General features: G+C 38.4%; 1 protein-coding gene across 1 annotated transcript in view; it reads left to right on the forward strand.

The window, feature by feature from the left end:
• Positions 1–21,343, forward strand: part of LOC117716494 (vomeronasal type-2 receptor 116-like) — a 51,808-nt gene that overhangs the window by 2,862 nt on the left and 27,603 nt on the right. Inside the window, exons 2-5 of the mRNA XM_034513540.1 lie at positions 8,481–8,772; positions 9,107–9,913; positions 13,709–13,936; positions 15,017–15,140. Of these exons, the coding sequence (XP_034369431.1) occupies positions 8,481–8,772; positions 9,107–9,913; positions 13,709–13,936; positions 15,017–15,140 (1,451 nt within the window). The remainder of the gene's footprint in view (positions 1–8,480; positions 8,773–9,106; positions 9,914–13,708; positions 13,937–15,016; positions 15,141–21,343) is intronic.

Here is a 21,343-nt window from a genome sequence, read left to right on the forward strand (position 1 = left end):
GTAGGTTTTTTAAATTTCATATTTCTTGGTGTACTGGTTAGTTTTATGTCAATTTGACACAAACTATAATCACTAGAGAAGAGGAAGAATCAATTTAGTAATTGTCTCAAATAAGATGAGGCCTAGACAGGCCTACAGGGCATTTTCTTAATCATTCCTTCATGTTGAAAGGACTAGTCCATTGTGGGTGGTGTGCTATCTCTGCAAATGTGGCCCTGGGTTCCATGAGAAAGAAAACTGAGAAAGGCATGATGAGTAAGCCAATAAATGGCATTTGCTCCATGGCCAGTGTATCATTTCCTGTGTGCAGTCCCACCCTACTTTACAACCTTTCTTGACTTCCACCAATAAAGAACAGCAATGAAGCGTAAACTAAATATGCTTCCAAGTTTTGTATCAAATTGTGACATAAAAAATCATCTGAAAGGGGGAACATCAGTCAATATGTCCCCATAAGAGTAGGTTGTAGGAAAACCTGTAATGGTATTGCTTAGCCCTTTGTGGGTGAAGCCATTTTGGGGCTGGTAATCATGAGGTCCATAAGGAAGCAGACAGAGAATTACATTATGAGAAAGCCAGTAAGTACAACCCCTCTGTGGCCTCTGGATCATCTCCTGCCTCCACATTTTAGCCCTGTTTGATATTCTGTCCTGATGTCTTTCAATGATGGACAATGATGTGGAGGTAACCACCTAATAAAAACTTTCCTCCCCATCTTGCTTTTGGTCATGGTGTTTCATCACACCAACTGTAATCATAATAAGAAACCAAATAATCTTTTCCTCCTTATTTCTCTTTTGGTCGTGGCTTTTCATCCAATAAATAATAATTCTAACTAAAACACTTTGTTTAATCTTTAAAAAAAATTAGTGTGTGTGGGGTTGTGTGAGGTCAGGGGATGCTTCATATGTTATTTCAGTGCTTTTTTTTTTTTTTGCTTCTGTTAATTTTTATTTTGAATTAGAGTTTCTATAACTTGTATAGTACTGGCAGTCCTAAAACTTAGTATATAGATCAGACTTGCAGTTACCTGTGTGCCTCTGCCAACTGAGAGCTGGGACTGAAAGCACGTGCTTCTCTTCCCAATAAAATAATTTTAATTCTCTCTTTCTTTATTTCTTTGCTTGTTTCTTTTTTCTTTTTTTCCTTGACATATGGATTGTGTAGCCCTGGCTGTCCTAAAACTCTCTATGTACAACAGGATAACCTTGAAATCAGAAATCTACATCTGTTTGCTTCTTGGGCAGTAGTATTATTGGTGTGTACCATCAAACCCAGGTTCCCTCTTTTGAAATAACAGTTTGTTTCCTTTATCAATTTTTCGATTCATTTTCTAAATGTGCAAACACACACACACAAGAAAAAGAGAAAGACAGAGACAGAGAGACAAAGAACATGCATCTTCAAGGTTAGTAATATGGGTGAAAAAAGAAAAATGCGAAAAAAAATTAATCTGGTCATTATAAGAAAATTAAAATACATAAAATGAATGTTTAAAAAATCTATGTAATACATAACTCACTGAATTAATAAAGTGATAAATATCAACTAAAATGTGTTGAATTTAAAGTTTTAATTATCATATATGAATTGTAAATACTTATGAAATACCACATTTCCTCAAAATATGAATCTAAAATAATTCTTTTTTTTGAACTTTAATTTTTTACTGGATATTTTATTTACATTTCAGATGCCATACCCTTTCCCCATTTCCCCTCCTTAGAAAACCCTTATCCCATGCCCCCACTTTCCTTTTTGCTTTTATACATTTTAAAAAAAATGTTTGTTTGTTTGTTTGTTTGTTTGTTTGTTTAGCTAGAATCTTTTTGTATTGGATATTATATTTACACTTCAGATGCCATCCTCTTTCCCCCTTCCCCCCTTAGAAAACCCCTATCCCATGCCCCCTTTCCTTTTTGCATTTATATACTTTTTTAAAAAAATGTTATTCAAAGGGTTTATAAGTTTGGTAATGCTCAATCAGAGTTGTAACCCACTACCCCACCTAGATATATCAACTATCTTTGACTGGTGGAGACACATGAACATCTGCCTTCCTGTCTCCCCCCTCTTTCTCTCTCTTTCTCTCCTTCATCACTTTCTCCTCCTCTCCTTACTCCTTCTCTTCCTCTCAGTACTCCTCCCACCTTATCTCCTCCTACATATCACCCATCATTTATTTTTAAAGTTTTAAAATAAAACTTTTCTCTCAAAATACAATTAAAGCATAATTATGCCAATTTGTACCAGTGAGGTACGAGATAGTCCTAATACCCAGTCCATCATTTTGTTGACTAACCAGAACCTCTGTCATCTATCCTAAATAAAACACTTAGTTCTGAACCTAGCTTTTCCCTTGGCTTTAGAATGAAAGTCAGCTGAAAACCATCCACTCAAATCTGTTCTTTCAAGGTAAATAGCCAGGATTGGCTATGAGACTATAATTTTTCAACCCCATCAGAAATCCAGAATGACTGAGTTAACTAAAATTGTGGGAAGCACAAAGCATAGCTTCTAAACCTTAGCCAATTTATAGAGACCTCTGAACACCTGGATACTCCCTCTACTACAAAACGTTGGAGCATCTGTTCTTCTACCTTCTGGCCCAGACCTTAGTGCTGCAGAATTATTAAGGGCTGATTACTCTGTCTAAGCAGATATAATCATTCGACTATTCTGCAAGTGTGTCCTTTTCTGGACAGTAATTTGTCTGTAGATGGAAAGAGACAATTCTTGTCTAATGTCTGTCTCACCACAACTGGAGTAACTCCAAAGATGCTTAATTTCTTTTTAGAACCCAAGACAGGAAGCTGTCAGGAACAGACAGGTCTCTAATAAAAATGAACATTAATACAGAAGTGTTTGTAATGTCAATTCTGTGGACTTCTGACATTTTGAAAACTAACTATCCATGTAAGGTAACCTGGACTGTTGTCTGTTAACTCCACTCAGCTATTTCTAAATAAAACATAGAAAACACCTTAACAATAAACTCCAAGCCATGAATTTGCTATAGTCCCTTACCTCACAGGCTAACCATCTCAAATCTGTTAAAAAAAGTTAAAGAAGGACTGGGTCTAAGCCTTGTATTCCTAAATGTGTTATACTGGTACAATGCCCACGAGAGTAACAATATTCATCTCACTTTTATATCAATAAGAAGCCCGTACCAATGAAAACCTTAAACTTTGTAATCAAAGTAAATTGGTGCCATTTAAGAAATTATATCTTCATCTTGATAATAATTGTACAGATTTCTACCAATAGGTTATGGCTATCCAATAAATCCTAGCTAATCCTCTCTATTCCCACAAAACCACTACTTTTCCCTAGAAAGACAGCCCAACGTTTACCACCTTAGTCCCCAAGCCCAGGGAATAGGGGCTCTGACTCTTCATTAACTTCTTCAAGCTGATTATGGGCATTGAGATATTAGAAGAGGAGTGGGGGGAAGAGTAAATTGATAAGTCTCTGATGCTCTAATTCTTGGAAAGAAAGACTCTATTTCCCTCTCACTGCTTTATGTTGGGTAGCTTGGAGCCTCTATGCTGCTTCATCATAAAATACATAGTGGTGATTGCACTGAATAATGTGCTTGTAAGACTTTGCTTACATGTATAAAATTATTAAAATGATACATATCATATTTATATATGTTTGCATTTAAATCTATACTGTCTACAGACTAAAAACTATATTGATGTTTCTTGTTTCTTACAATTCTGACAAAATGCTCATCCATTAGACATAATTTTTCTATTTTACTTTTGCCTTGAAAAGCATTTAATTCTTTACTAGTTTCACAGAAAATATTTTGACCATATTCACCCACACCACTCCATCTTCTTATATCCTCTCTTTTGATCCTTATCCTTTTACCAAAGAAACTTGTTTCTTTCACTTTCCAGTCAAATATACTTTGTGTTCTATAAGTACCATTGTCACTGGAACCTTGTTTTGAGTATGTCACAGCAGTAAAGGAATACACTATCAAACCAAGTAACTATCAAATCTCTATAGTATCTTGGCTCAGGATGACATTTCATGCCTATATCCTCCATGTTGGTATTTTGTCTTGTTTGAGCATACATGGTCTTGTACATGCTTTCATAATCATGCTGGGTCTAAATGTACAACTCTTGTGGACTAAAAATATTGTTTCCTTGAGATTATCCACAGCCTCTGGTCTTTACAATCTTCCCATAACTTTTCTGCCATGACCACTCATCATTGTTGGTAGGGATATGATATCTAACCCAAATTTATGAACTAGCACCATATAGTCTATTATTATCTATACCATGATCAGTCATTGGTTTATGTATTATTTGCCATTTACTGTAAAAAGAATCTATGTGGAAGACTGATGGATGCACTAATCCAAGGATACATCAATAAATCATTTGTGTTTGATTTTGTACTTTAGCATAATAAGACTATTAAGCTATTCCTGTGGGTCTATGAATTACCTTATCACAGAGTCTTGCCATCTTCATAGTGTAATGCTGGAAATGTTTTCTGTACTATAAAATGTGCCTTATATTAAATCAGACAAAGGTTGGATCCATATGTAACATGTGTGCCCATTTTAGTACCAGTTGGCATATCAGATAAACCCAGTCATTACTGTATCCCTCATAATTTAAAGCTGAGTGAGAATGATGATTATTTTATTTTCCTTGGTAGCATGCATAGCATCTTGCAGAACTATGAAATCTAGCCAGGAGAAATAAAGTAAGTGATTAACTGCATGATTTCTCCATCTTTTCTGGTTCAAATATGTAGGGTCCTCAGCAATGGCTTCTTTCCATTAAGTTCTACAGGATCCAATCTTTGGTCTTCCTGATATATATTCTAGATAAACAGTAAGAAAAATGTATGATATTTGATTTTCTTAATGTGACACAGAATGGCTATTCTAATTGTATAGAAGTTCATTGAGAGGTACAGACTTAAATGTGGTTAATTTTGGTTTCAATTGTTTTTCATTTGAGAATTCTTTTTGAGTATTATTATTTAATCATTTTTTACAGTCCAGGCTTCATTCCCTTCCTAGTTTGTTCCCCAACCACTCCCTATCTCATATGTCTTCCTCCAACTGTATTCAAGAGAATATCCCCACCCACACCCAACCCCACCAGACCTCCCCACTCCCTGCAGCCTCAAGTCTCTCAAGAGTTAGATGCATCTTCCCTCACTGAATCCAGACCAGGCAGTCCTCTGTTCTATATGTGCTAGGGGCCTCATATTGTCAGGTACATACTGCTTGTTTGGTGGATTAGTGTCTAAAAAATCTATGGGGTCCAGGTTTGTTGAGACTGCTGGTCTTTCAATGGTGGCACCATTTTCCTCAGCTTCCTCAATAATACATTTTTACTTAAAATGTTTTCATAGTCACTCTTTGCCTTCTTATTTTAGTATTTCTTGTCTCTGATTCTCTTTATGAATTCTGTGGTTGCTATGATTTCATCATAATAAACACAAGTGCATCCTTACATATTTGTTTTAAATTATGATATACATGAAGCCTTTTGTTTTATTTTGTTTGATGTTCTAGAAAAATCCACTTGGTTTAAAAGAGACACACCTCGGGTCATGCAATCTATAAATTTCAGCAGTTTCTCAGAAAAGGAGTATAGAGGAGGAAGGAACAAAGACAATATTGTTTGTGCCATCACGCATCATTCATGTCAGATATGTGGCTTACTAGAAGCTATATGAATGGAAAAAAAGAAATTTTAGAAAAGCCATACAGAAGTACAAAATATCATAGATGCAAACATTCACTGAAGCACAAAAGAAAAAGACAAAAACAAAAATTAAAATAATATGTATCTAAAATGCCAGAATTCTGCAGAAAACTTCTACATCTTAAGATGCTGTGTTCCTTTTTTATTCAAGTACATTTAGTGGAGAAACATTCTCCTGCCATATATATATATATATATATATATATATATATATATATATATATACATATATGTCTGTATATGTATATATGTGTGTGTTTGTGTGTGTATGTTTATATGATGTATATGTATATGATGAATATGTATCATAATGCTGCTTTTCTTTTGAAATTGTGACAATGTCTTATGAAATATTTTTTATCCAACTGAAGAACAACTTACTAAATATAATCTTAAAGTACACTTCATTCAGAACAGCATACTTTTACACTAAAATTAAATATTCTTTCTTTCTGTGTGGGTCTTTGGCATCATTAAAGGTATTTTTTTTTCTCTTATCACATTATTATTAGACAAATCAACAGTTGCCTAACAAGGTAAACTACTTTAAGTGCACATTTGAGGACCTGAATTCAGACCTCCCAAAGATCATAAATATACTCTTATATTCTAATGATCATATGGAGGATACAACAGGGAGAGGTGACTCCCTGCAAGTTTGCTAGCTGGAGTGCCAGGCTTATGTGCTGAAAACAATAAAGGAACTGTGAAGTCATTTGGCATGGTACTTTTTCTTCTCTGCAGCACCGGGGAAGGAGAGGCAGAAATTCTTCATGATTTTGAGGTCAAATTTGTTTATAGAATATGTTCCAGGCCAGCCAAGGCAACTGTGGAAAAAAAAAAACCTTGCAGGGGAGGGAGTCCTGCAGCAGGGTCCCAAAGGGGTCCAGCAGCGGGGTCCCGGCGGGCTTTCCACACTGCCGGTGGAGGAAGGTCCCACATTCACACAGCCGTTGCCAGCTGGTGGCTGTAGTTTAAGGTTCTAGGGTTCCAAAGGCTGTGAACCTGGCGGTGGCAGACCCAGGCAACACATAGAGTCTGGTTTTCCAAAGCTTTTATTGTTCATGGCATGGTGAGTGGGTGTAGATGGTGCACGCTCCCCCAAAGGCATGCTCACACCACACCCAGTGGACTCAGTGAGGCTCACACTTGGGCAGGGAGTGAACTCAGCTTGATTTTAGCAGGAGTGGGTGCAGGACTCTCTGGTGAGAATCTCCGTTCTGGGCCCCAGCCATGGGAGTTGGGTGCGCGGCAGGACTGAGACTATAGGGGCTCATGGCAACAGGTCCATGCACTGAGATTGGCCACCATCTGGGGTCTCAGGACGCTAGCAAGATGGAGGCGGGGAATGCGTGGGGTGGGAGAGCCCTGGTACCACACCTTGCAGGAAGTATACTTGCTTAGCAGACTCAGCCAAGATGGTTCTTGTAGACTCATGGGTGTTCGTGCCCCACATTGGTGGCACCAGCTGAGGAAAAAAAAAACCTCGTGGGGGAGGGAGTCCAGTGGTGGGGTCCCATGGCGGTCCAGCAGTGGGGTCCCGGCGGGCTTTCCACACCACCAGCAGAGGAAGGTCCCACATTCACACAGCCTCCGTGAGCTGGCGGCTGTAGTTTAAGGTTCCAGGGTTCCAAAGGCTGGGCACCTGGCAGTGGCAGGCCCAGGCAACACGTGGAGTCTGGTTTTCCAAAGCTTTTATAGTTCATGGCATGGTGAGTGGGTGTAGATGGTGCACACTCCCCCAAAAGCCAGGCTCCCCTGGCTTTTTATAGGGAGGGGGAAGAGGGAGGGAATAACTTAATTAGCTATGCCCCCGGCCTTTAGATAACTCATTAATATTTAATCTCTGAAGGTGGAGACCTGTTAATCATGCCCTCTACCTGCATCTTACGTGATTGATGGTTCAGGTTAAATGGCCAAGGCCCGACGGGCAACATGGTCAGACTCTGTCTCAATCAATTAAGTAAGTTGGTCAGTGAGGCAATAATTTAAAAAAATGATTAAAAGACCCAAGATGAAACCATGTGAACAGCCTGTACTGACCTAGAATGTCCTCTGCCTTGCACACATAGATCATCAAACTGATGAAACTATACCTGCACAAAACCTCACATCTACAGAAGTGATACACATAACTCATAAATACACACAAAGGTGAAATAAATTTGGGAGTGGTTTCACATAAATTAATCCCATCAATAGAGAGGTAGAGCCAGAAAGATTCTCATTAATTCCACATCAGCCAGTTCTACATAGTGTGTTTCAAACTGCCCTAATAAAAAAACATAAATGACACTTGTGGCAATATATTATTTGAATTAATTTTGTGCTAATTTCAAGGTAGATATTGTCACAGAAATGTGGGCGATTGGATCAAAATATATTGTCCTTTCATAATTGTAGAGACTTAAAAGCCAAGATCCAAACAATAAGAATTCTGATTTTTTCAAAACCCAGTTCATGAAAAGTTTTTTATCTTTTATACACATTAAAGATAAATAAAACAACAAAATGATGAATTAGAGTCATAGAAACCATAATTGATGAATGTAGGAGATTACTGCTTTCACCTGCTTAAAATGCCTATTCTAATTCCAGTCATTCACAAGAAGATATAATAGTGAATTTACAGAAACTTTGCCATTTACATCATGAATCCACTGCAATAAATAGAAAACTTGTATGGTATATGGCTTCCTTATGTGTAACTTTGTGAAATCTGTGCAGGTATAAGTTTAAGAACTACCAGTTTGTTCTGGCTCTTATGTTTGCCATTGAGGAGATCAACAGAAACCCTCATCTTCTACCCAATACAACTCTTGGATATGATATCTATAATGTTCCATATACTGAAAAAAATATTCTTTATAGAGCATTTCTTTGGCGCACAGGGATGACCAATCCCCTTCCTAATTGTGACTGTGGACACAACAGAAAGTCACCTGCTGTAATCACAGGACCATCATGGTCAGCATCTGCCCACATTGGAACACTACTACAACTCTATAAAATACCTCAGGTGAGGAATGAGATGTGAGAACTAGGAGACATGTATCCTTTGTTGATATTATAGATGTCTATAAATATAAAATAGGGGCACTGGAGTTAGTCACCTATCAAAGAAATGTAAGATGATACTTTATATTAGATCGATATTTCAATTACTTAAAATAGAATGAAAAGAGAAGAAAGATCAGCTATGTTATTGGATCTAAAGACCAATAGCTTAGCAATTTTTGTAGAAAAAATGTAATGGGTTTACAGGACAAGTCCATCTTCATCTTGACTGTTTACATCTGTTGATTTCAATCTGGGATTGTGTCTAATGCCACTGTATTTTGCTATCTCTTCAGGTCACTTTTGGACCTTTTGACTCTATCTTGGATGACCGAGGTCAGTTTAATTCTCTCTATCAGATAGCTCCCAAGGACACATCTTTGACTTTAGCCATAGTCTTTTTGATGCTTCATTTCAGTTGGTCCTGGGTTGGTGTGATCCTCCCAGATGACCACAGAGGGACTCAGATTCTATCAGACTTGAGAGAAAATATGGAGAACAATGGCATCTGCATAGCCTTTTTGAAAATGATCTCTGGCACATGGAATGCATTTTCCAATGCATTATGGAAAAATATAGAGAAGACTGAGGAATCATCAGCAAATGTCATAGTTATTTATGGAGACATTATTTCTGTACAGGGTTTAATGCAACATATTGCACAAGTGTTAGTGACATGGAAAGTCTGGGTCTTGAATTCTTCATGGGATGTTGAGAGCCACTCTGATTATTTTATGGTTGAGTCATTCCATGGGAGTCTTGTTTTTTCACACCACCATGAAGAGGTGGTTGAGTTCATGAATTTTGTTCAAACAGTTAATCCCTACAAATACCCTGAGGACAATTATCTTCCTAAGTTTTGGCGTTTGTTTTTCAAGTGCTCATTTTCAAAGTTTGATTGTCAACTTTTGGAGAACTGCCAACCCAATGCTTCTTTGGATTTACTTCCCAGACACCTTTTTGACCCATCCATGGGTGAAGAAGGCTACAATATATACAATGCTGTGTATGCTGTGGTCTATAGTCTCCATGAGATGCATCTTCAACAAATACAGATACAACCATATGCCAATGGAGAAGAAATGGTATTCTCCCCATGGCAGGTAATATCCCTTGCTGTGTTTTATTATGTCAGCAATGTGGTATTTTTATTATTTCTTAAGGGATTCAAATTGAGCATCATATGTTTTAGAGGATGCTGTCAATAAGCAAAGGAGAGAATAGTGTTTCTCTCTCTGGAGGTCAATGTTAAATCCCGAGTAAGTGTTCTTTATGGAGTGCCAGAAACAAGAAAAATAAATGAAATTAATAGTGAATTAATGTAACACATTGCCTCATAGTTTTTTTCATAATATCTTCAATGTAAAAACTTGAGATTTCCCATATACATTTCTCAGAGCAGAGGATGGAGCAGTACATCTTTAGGTGATAAAATTCTCCTGAGAACTACCCCAAGGTTATAAATGAAGGATCACTTTAAAGTGTACTTCAGATTTTGAGGCCCCCATTTTAAGGACAGAAACTCTAAATATATTCCCAAAGTGAATATGTGGGTTTAGCTTATCAAAGCAATATGAATTAGCTCAATTCATGTAAATTTGTGTCTTGGTATTTTAGCTGTGTTTAGTTCAAAAAATATCTTGTCCAGAATGAGACTTTTGAAATTTAAAGCATTTCAATCCAAGTGTCTTTCATTTACTCAGCATATTTGATGGCTTCTTTATGGATGCTTCCTATCACATGGGCTTAAAAGAATTGAGGGCCAGGGACGAACAGTGAGGGTTGTTAGTGTTCCTCAGGAGCGGAAAATATGTCATTAAAGAGAAGACCCTGGCATGGTTGTCAGGGAAATAAAAAAAGCTCTGTATAACAAGAAGTCAGGTTGGTTCTTTATTTATACAGGTCCCATAGAAGAAAGATAGCCTAATGTTTATCTAAGAAATACAGAAAATATTATTATTTTCTACAGGCATTTTAAATTTTTTATTACATCTCTTGAATTAGAAGTTGAATCAATTGTGTAAATTTAACACATTTTTTGTATCCATTTCTCTGTTTAAGGGCATCTGTTTTTTTTCCAGCTTCTGGCTATTATAAATAAGGCTGCTATAAACATATTGGGTATGTGTTCTTGTTATAGGTTGAAGCTACTTCTGGGTATATTTCCAGGAGTGTTAGAGCTGGGTCCTCAGGTAATGCCATGTCAAATTTCTGAAGAAACACCGACATATTTCCAGAGTGGTTGTACCAGTTTACAATCCCACCAACAATGTTGGACTGTTCCTCTTTCTCTACATCCTCGCCAGCATCTGCTGTCACCTGAGGTTTTGACCTTGGCCATTCTGACTAGTTTGAGGTGGAATCTCAGGGTTGTTTTGAGTTACATTTCCCTGATGACTAGGAATATTGAACATTTCCTTTAGGTGCTCTTGGGCGATTAGAATTTCCTCAGTTGAGAATTCTTTGTTTAGCTCTGTACCCCATTTTTAATAGGGTTATTTTGTTGTCTGGAGTCTAATTTCTTGAGTTATTTGTATATATTGGATATTAGCCCTCTATTGGATGTAGGATTAGTAAAGATCTTTTCCCAAACTGTTGGTTGCCATTTTTTTTTATTTACAGAGCCCTTTGCCTTACAGACACTTTGCAATTTGATGAGGTCCCATCTGTCAATTCTTGATCTTAGAGCATAAGTCATTGGTGTTGTGTTCAGGAACTTTTCTCCTGTGTCTAGGTATTCAAGGGTCTTTCCCACCTTCTCTTCTCTTAGTTTCTGTGTATCTGGTTTTATGTGAAGGTCCTTTATCCATTTGGATTTGAGCTTTGTACAAGGAGATAAGAATGGATTGATTTACATTGTCTACATGTTTCCCTCTAGTTGAACCAGCTCCATTTGTTGAAAATGCTGTTCTTTTCCCACACAATGGAATATTACTCACCTATGAAAAAACAGTGAATTTAAGAAATTCTTAGGTAAATGAATGGAACTAGAAAATATCATTCTAATTGTGGTAATCCAATCACAAAAGAACACTCTTGGTATGCACTCACTGATAATTGGATATTATCCCAAATGCTCAGAGTATCCCAGATACAACTCACAGACCACACTAAGCTCATGAACAAGGAAAACCAAAGTGTGGGCACTTTGGCCCTTCTTAGATTGCATAACAAAATACTCCTGGGAACAAATTTGGAGACAAAGCATGGGACAGAAACTGAAGGAGGGGCAATCCAGAGACTGCTCCACATTGGTATCCATTCCTTGTGTAGTCACCAAAGGTAGATGCTGATGTGGATGCCAGGAAGTGCATGCTGACAAGAACCTGATATAGCTGTCTTCTTAGAGATCTGTCAGAGCCTGAAATATACAGAGGCAGATGCTCACAGCTAACCATTGAACTGATCTTGGGGTTCTCAATGGAGGAGTAAGAGAGAAGACAGAAGGAGCTGAAAGGGTTTGTGACCCCATGAGGAGAGCAACAATAGCAACCAACCAGAGATCCCAGGGTCTAAACCACCAGCCTGGGAGCCCATAGGGAGTGATCCATGGCCCCAGCTGTGTATGTAGGGGAGGATGACACTTTCAGGCATAAGTTGATGAGGAGACTCTTGGTACAGTGAAGGCTGGACTCCCCAGTGTGTGGGAAATTGTGGGTGAGGAGGTAGGTGTGGCAGTGTGGGTGGGGGCATATCCTGATAGAGTCAGGAGGAGGGGTGATCAGATGGGGGTTCCTGGGTAAAGAGGGGGAATGGGGAAAGGGGATTACATCTGAAATATAAATCAAAATATCCAATAAAAATTTAAAAGAAGACATTCAATCAAAATTAAAAAGAAAAAATAGAACAGATTTTATTATCTACTCCACAACTCCAATTCAAAGAATTTAAGAAATGTCTCCACTAAAGCAAACATAGTTATTATATGACAGCATGCTGTTAAGCTGGAAGTATTTCCAGTTTTAAAACACTCCAGATAAATAGAATATATTAGAACTGGTTGTTTCCTGAATTGCAAATACTAATATGTAATATTTTATTTTTCGAGACAGGGTTTCTCTGTGTAGCCTTGATTGTCTTGGTCTCACTTTGTAGACCAGGCTGGCCTCAAACTCAGAAATCAGCCTGCCTCTGCCTCCGAAGTGCTGGGATTAAAGGCTTGTGCCACCACTGCTCGGCTCATAATATTTTCATTTATATCATTTTATCATGTCTAGTATTAAATAGTAAAGTTGTATTTCATCATTCTATCTCACTGAGTTCTATTCCTTCTTTTCATGTATGATGCCCTATCCTTACATAACATTTTCAGAGAGCTTTAAGATTATTGTAAAAAAAAAATCTATAGTCAGTTACCTATTCTCCTAGCCAGTTAGAGTTTGTCAAATATTTCTAAGTTTAACCTGTTCCAATTATATTGTTTGAGTTTGCTTATGGGAAGATACCTGAGAAGATCCCTGGAGTCATGGCCTCACTTAGAAATTTCTAGCTTTGTGCTTATCTGTGCTTATTGTGATCATGTTGAATATAAGAAGAGTTCCAAATAGGGCCAAAAGGTACTTTTTTTTTTTTTTTAAAAAAAAAGAAAGAATTGTAAGTTTATGGCTTCCCTAAAGACTTACGCATACTTATCTCAGAAAAAGACATATAATGAATCATAATGCAGAATGTTTCCAAAAATGCAAGAGGCAGAGACCACAATTTAAAAGAGAAACAGAGTGACAGTGATCCAAGCATTTGGCTTAGCTTTGCAGGAACTGTGACAAATAGTTGTCTTGGCTTCATGACTTTCAACATTTCCGTTGGACAGGGCTGTTTCAAATAAGATTCTTGGTAGTAGTTTAAAAAATCTTTTACTATCTCATGTTTGTCAGCATATATTTCTGCATTTCTTTTAGCTTCTCCCCTTCCTAAAGAACACAATAATGGAAAATCATGTGAGAGGACACACATTAATGAATGAGGGAAGAAATTTAGATACAAAGTATGACATTCTTAATTTTTGGAACTTTCCAAGTGGTCTTGGATTAAAGGTGAAAGTAGGAACCTACTCTCTAAGTGCTCACCAGGGTCTACAGTTCTCTTTATGTGATCAGATGATACAATGGCCTACAGGGTTTACAAAGGTGAGTTGTGACTTCTCTCACTGCCCTGACCTTTCATAAAAACTAAGATAATTCTCAGGATGTAATGATCATGGGACTCTCACTCAGTATCAATATACATTGAACTAACAATAAGGATCTTCACAAAAAAACAGCTAACATAGACTATTTCCTCATTTCTTGACTCTGATTAATGGATATGTGTATTTTTAAGTTTGTCAATGCCCATACATTTTTAAAAAAGAGAGTGTCTCTTAGTTACTGCCTCAGAACAGTGGTAGATTCATTTTGTCACCTAGATAAACAAATTACACTAAGGTAAGGTGGCATTTTACGTTCCCAACCTTTGAAAAGGCATAATAGTATGACAAGTGTGTGTGTGTGTGTGTGTGTGTGTGTGTGTGTGTGTGTGTATTTATGTGATGCTTGACTTACTACTTCATGCAAATAGTCAACAAAAGCAATTGAGGGGAGGTCAGGATGTTTTGACTGACTCTGTGAGCACTCATTATATTGTGAGTAAAGGATGTTTTAAAAGCCATAGGAAGTGAGGTCAACATGTTCATAGACCAGAATTAGAGCAAAATTAAAGAACAAAGAATGTGGTTGCTCACTCCTATCACCCTATCATTCTGGGAATGACAGCAGCCTGTGTAATAGTGACCCCCATATTGTGGTGGTTCTTCTTATCTCAGGTAGGTGCCTGTATAAAACTACTCATGAAGATGCAAAAGATGTACTTCCATGATGAGTCCAATACCTGTAAACTTGTTAGTCAACATTAAGAATCATTTTCAATATAAAAGTTTCCCCCAGTAGCCAGTAAGCATATAAATGAGTAAATCTGAATGCATATCATGACTTTCTTGAGCACTACTTTAATCACCTATAGTTATGAACATCTTCAGGAATTGGACCAAGACTTAAACATGTGGACTGTGTAGCCCAGAAGATGATAAAATTAGCAATATCAAACCTTATTAGCTTTAATTGTAAGTATGAGCAGTTGAAAATTAACTGTTCATATACCCAGAAATTCTCTACTTACTCAAAAATTTCAGAAAAGTCAAGTTGTTTGCTAGTAATTTTTATTTCTCTTAGACTCCTCAGTCTGTGTGCAGCGAGAGCTGTCAGCCTGGATTCAGGAAAGCTGCCCAGGAAGGCAAGGCTGTCTGCTGCTTTGATTGTACTCCCTGTGCAGACAATGAGATTTCCAATGAGACAGGTAAATACAGTCTTTCAGAGAAGTTTCCAGCTTTTCCTCAGGAATCTGCTGTACCTAAGAAAATGGGAAAACACTGAATATAAGTATTAGCTTATTTCCCATTTTCTGATTTGACATTCAAGCATTGTTATTAGTTTTATTTCCTTTTGAAATCACACACTCTAGATATTGACATCATCCTTGACTTACATTGCTGATCCATTGCAGTTATTTTTCCCTGAATATTCACCTTTTCACACAAATTAATGATCTGTATCATTTCACTGTGGACACAGTGCTTTTTGCACCATTTCTTTACATTTTCAAACAATACTCAGTGATATGTAGGATTCACTTAAAACGTGGATTCCTCACATCATCTATCGTTATTAACAGTACAGAGATATTGTTGTTCTTGTTCTTGTTGTTTTACATAGTAGGTGACTACACAGTTAAGTTTCATTTTTCTAGTACATATATTTAATGTCTACCATTGCTAAGTATCTGTTGTTTTACTTTTTACATGCTATGTGTTTATGTAAAATGTTTGTCTCCCTTTTATTAAACACAGATTTTTTTTATAATCTGAATATTATTTTCCTTCCTCCATTTCTTCCAGAATCCTTCCCAAATTTTCTCTCTTTCAGATCTACTCCTTTTCTGTTTCTCATTAGAATTGAACATGTTTCTATAAGAGAACAACAATATATAATAAAATAAATACTATAATATTTTTTAAAACTATCATATTCAAGCTGTGGAAGAAAAGACAGTAGAAAAATAAAAGTTCCAAGAAAGCACTCAAGAATCAGAACCTTGATAAGGAGTCCCATAAAAGCACTAAACTGAAACCTTTACTTTATATGCAGAGGACCTAGTGCAGACCTGAGTAGGCCCTGTGATTTCTGCTGTAGTCTGTGTGTACATGTAATCATTGCATATTTGTTTGTAGAAACACTGTTCTTTTTATGTCCTCTTTCCCATCTGGCTCCCCTACTCCTTCTGCTTCATTTTTATGGAGTGTTTTAAACTTTGAAAGGAAGGAATAGATAGACAGTTCACTTAGAACTGTCTATTGTATGTTCTTCCTCTGTCCCTCCCTGTCTCCCTGTCTCTCTGTTTCTCTCTCTCTTTCACACACACACACACACACACACACACACACACACACACACCTCATCCTAATGTCTGGATGTGTGTCTTTTTATTTACTCTTTTCTGCTGCAGAAATAAAAAAAAAATGAAACCTGTCTGATGATGGCTGAATAATGCATTGATTTATGAGTATGGCAGAATAGGTTTAGGAGACATATTTTGATATGAGTAGTATTGGTTTTACCCAAAGTCTTTGATCTGTCTAGTCTCTGGTTCCTGGTTTACTCAAATAGTGTCAGGAATGTGTTTCATCCCATGGAGTCAAATCAGACATTGGTTGGTTACTCCCTCACAGTTTATACTAGCAATATCCTAGCATAACTTCTGGGTGGGATTAAATGTAGATCAAAATTTTGTGGTTGAAAGAGTGAGCATGGGATAAACTTAGGCCCTTGCACATATGGAGCTGAAGTGCAGCCTAGTCTTCATGTTGTGGGTCCTCCAACAACTGAAGCTGGAACTGTCCCACCACTCCATATTTGATGAGTTATTCTATGTTATCTTGAGCAGGGAAACTTTGCTGTTAGTTTTTGCAGAGCAACTTATTGTCTTGGCAATAGCCAGTATTTTTGGGGTGGGGAAGGGCAGATTCTACTCCCGTTTTAAACCAACAACTCATATTTATGAAACCCAGTCCCAGTACTCATAACTTCATTTGTTGACAAAAGATTCGGTTTCTGTTTCCCTCACTATATGGAAACTTAATTAGATCACCTTCTTATATTATAGGATGTTTCCATTGCATCAGGTTTCCATGTTGCTCCTCCAATGCCCTTTATTTCTAGCTGTCATTGTCCTCATTCCCTCCCTCAATTCTATCTCACCTCCCACATGTTTTCATCCCCCTTGGCTCAGTCCACCCATAAACTTTATCTTCCAATGGAGATCTATGGTACTACATATTTCTTCCCTCTATTCTTAAACACTATGTGATGTATCTTTATTATAATCTATTTAACCGCTAATATAAAGATATAAAAAATATATACAATAATTATCTTTCTAGGATTGGCATACTTTACTCAGGATAATCTTTTCTGTTTCCACATATTTTCTGCAAATTTCATGATATCATTCTTAACATCTGAATATGAATACTCTATTATGGAAATGTATCATATTTTCTGTATTCATTCTTCTGTTAAGGAATATCTAGGTTGTTTACATTTTCTGGCTTTTGAAGTAGAGCAGCAATGAACATGATCAATCAAATGTCCTGGTGCTAGGATGATGCATACTTTGGGTATATTTCTAAGAGCAGTAAAGCTGGAACTTGAGGTAGACTGATTTCCATCTTTCTGAAGAAATGACATATTGATTTCTATAGTGCCTTTGTGTGTTTGCTCTTCCACTGTAAGACCCCCCGCAAGGGGACCCTCACCCAAGTCCGGACCTGCGCGCCCCAAGGACACACGAGAGACCTTCTTGATGCAATTGCAGAGGAGGTTTAATGACGAGGGCCCTCGGGCTGGAACATATCTCACACAGGAGATAGAGGTTCCAGCCCTGGACCCAGGGAACTTGGGATATTTATCGGTAGGGGTTGGGGAGAGCAGGAAAATTTGGCGCGGTTATATATGATTGGATATTTCAAACATCAGCAACTTGCAGAACTGGCAGAACTTGTAGAAACTCGGACCTCCCAGAAAAGGGAGGGAGAGAGAAGTAAACACCAGATAGCCCATTACTCACTTGGGCTTGTTTGGACTTGTCTGGGCACGCCCTTGCATGCCTTTATTTTTTGTCACCCTGCCCCTGTAGGGGCAGGGGTTTTGGTGCATGGGCCGGGAAATGTGCAACCCCAGGACTCACGACAACCCCTTGGAGGTAGGTCTGTTTGAGTGGAGTTTGTCTGAGTGCAGCACTGCTGTCTTTGTCTCTGTGTTTTGGTTTCTGCTGTTGTCTTTGTCTCTGTGTTTTGGTTTCTGTGTCTGTGCCATGGTTTCGGTTTCGGGCAGCCGTCACTACAGGCCGTCAGGACTTAGTGACCAGTGGTAGCGGACGCGTGGATCAGGCCGCAGGCTGCAACCCTGGGGGACGCCCTAGAAGAGCTGGGAGAGCCATCTAGGTCAAGGGATTTGACCATCTGACGGTCGAGGGATTCGGCCCGGCGGTTGAGGGATTCAACCGTTGAGTTTCTGTGGTGTGCTTCTCCGTCTGAGGTCGCGTTTGGCCGACGTGGCCGGGTGTGTTTGTCTGTGTTTTCTGTGCCACCCGTGGCAGGGGTGCAATATCTGTGTTGTTTATGCCACCCGTGGCAGGGGTGAGCTATTTGTGTTTTCTGTGCCGCCCTTGGCAGGGGTGAGCTATCTGTATTATTTGGTTTATATGTTCTTAGACTCTGACTGACGATCGTCATTTCTTTTCTTTTCTTCTGGACTGAAATTACTGTGTAAAACATCCTAAGTTAAAAAGAGATAACATGACCACCAGCAGAAAAAAGAGATGGAGCAGCTGGTGAGTGCTGCTGCAGAGCAGTGAGACAGGCAGGTCCTGTCCCACAGCTTGTGGCCAAGAGAAAATTCTGTTTCTCTGCCGTTAGCGGAGGCTACGGAGGAGGTAGGGTGCAACAGCTACCTAATTGAGTGTGTGTGGCTGTGCAGGGGACCCCAAGGTCACTGCTGTAACAAATTAGCAGCTTTCCATCTGCTGCCTATGAAAATAGGTAGAGCCCAGGTGGTAAAAAACCTGGCGGAGGAGACAGACATCTTCCTTGAGCCATGCTGGATAAAACAGCCGCAGCAAGATTATTCACCTGAAAGTTATAATTATTTTTTAAAAAGAGAGTAAAGAACTGGTTAAAACTGCTTACTTAATTTTAGTTTAAAACTTACTTGTGAGGCAGTCTTTATTTACACAAGAAAAACTGATAATTCGCCCTGCTCTGTGGCTAGGAGAAGGGCACCAACAGAAAGCAGAAAAAAAAAGGGGGGGCAGCAGTTTTTTAGCTTCTGTAATAAGAAAGTTGACAATGATTTTTCCCAGTTTAATAAGTAAAGGAGTGGTTTTTTTTCTAAAATTACAGCTTAAAAGTTACAGGCTGTCCTGAGTCAAATATATATATATATATATATATATATATATATATATATATATATATACGCTTCAGTTTTGATAGATTTTCTAGCCATTACTGTTTGAGAAAATTTCATTATTTATATGAGATTTTCATTAAGATTTGGTTCAAAGATGAGAGTTTTGACAAGATAAAATTAAAGAAGTGGTGAAGACTTGTGCTCTTATGTTAGACATAAAAATGTTTACTTTGTTGTTCTTGTTGTATATCACTTCTACCAAAGTTTCTATTTTGTTAAAAGTTAAATTCAAATAAGTGTCAAATGTAAATCAAGTTGCCTTTTAAAAAATTATTAATACTGTGTGAACCTTTAACATCGTAATAGTCCTTACTGTGAAATGCTTAGATAAGGCTATTCGTTCTGATTTGATTTCTTTCTTAGAGCTTCAGAGGTGAGCTCACATTACACCTGTGGACAAGGTACTGTTTACAGACTGAATTAAGTTGTGGTCTCTAGTGTGATGTGAACAGCAGTCATGCAGCCTCACAGATACATTAGTCTGTACAGAGTCCTAAAAGACTATTTACTGCTTTTACAGGTGATCAAAGTAATAAATAAGATAAGAGCCTTTCTTCCACAAGACCCTTGTAGGTTCTGGCCTTCAGGAGTAAAGAACAAGAGAGGACACCGAAAGAATGTTCCCTCAGACATGGGGACCCCATCAATTGATCAGGCTGTGGTCAACAGTGGGTTACAGAAGGTAAGGGACACCCAAAGGCCCATGCCAGATTCCATTGACAGATCTTGAGAGAGCTAGAGACATTCTGTCAGTGTAGACAAGGCTTCAGAGGCTAGAGAGACTACAAAATGAGTCATTGAAAGATTTAGGAAGTATACTATACTATATCAGGGAAAATGGAAAAGAGTAAAAGAAAAAAAAGATAAGATAAATGGGATCATAGGGTTAAAATTATTGGTGGTAATAGCAAGTGAGAGAAGGTTAAGGAGTAGAGAGAAGTTGCTGGGAAAGTCTAAAAGAAAAGAATAGAGAAGAGATTAGAAGATAAAAGGTTTACTGTAAGTTGCTGTGAAAGTCTAGAGGAAAAGAGTGGAAAAGATAGAAAGTCTAGAGAGAGGAAGAAAAAGAAAGGTGAGAGGAAAAGAATTTGCAGAAAGCAGAGAAGAGGGACTCCAATCAAAGGGAGATAAGAAACTCCTTTTAAAAAGACCAGTGTGCACATTGCAAGTAAAGGAGCCAGCTTTGGGTCCAAGAGTGCCCTAACAAATAGAAGCCAGGGCCAAGAAATCCCAGGCCTTGAAAAACATCCCAGATGGTGAAGATATTAGCTCTGTGTGAAGACAGCGATTAAGATAGACAGGGTCCTCCTCCAGGCCAATGGGCCAAAATATATTTATGGACTACCCGAAAATGGTGGACTAAGAGATGGGCTGGGTATCCCATTCATTTATGGTCATCCTAGACTGTTCCTACCCTCTGTTGGGTTGAGACTTACTCCCCAGGATTGGGGCCCAGACAGGCTGCAACTAACTGACAAGAACTCAAGGGTTGAGGAAAGGCTCCTCCTACTGACTCCAGCCGGGAGCTGAGGTAACGTGCTTTACAGACGGGAGCAGTTTTCTCCATGCTGGTCAGAGGCAAGCCAGCATTACTGTGGTGGACACAAATGTCATCTGGACTGACTCCCTACCCCTGAGATCATCGGTGCAGAGAACAACCTTGGAACTTGGGGCTGACAAGAAGACCAACATCTGCATGGACAACAGGTATGCTTTTGCCACAGCCCATGTCTACAGGACTACATACCAAGAGAGGAAACCCTGATGAAGCCAGCAACTGTGAGTACTCGTTGCCCAGGACACCAAAAGGGAGGAGACTCAGTGGCCTGAGGCAATAACCGTACAGATCAAGTGTCTTGATATGGCAGCCTGTTCCAGTTGTGGGCCTAAGAGCTGGCCTCACTTAAAGCACAGAGTAAGAAAAAGAACTCAGATTGCTAGCCATCCTGCCAGATACTATCTAGAGGAAAAGAG

Source organism: Arvicanthis niloticus, chromosome 1 (genome assembly GCF_011762505.2).
Source record: "Arvicanthis niloticus isolate mArvNil1 chromosome 1, mArvNil1.pat.X, whole genome shotgun sequence".
In the NCBI taxonomy this organism is placed as follows: domain Eukaryota; kingdom Metazoa; phylum Chordata; class Mammalia; order Rodentia; family Muridae; genus Arvicanthis; species Arvicanthis niloticus.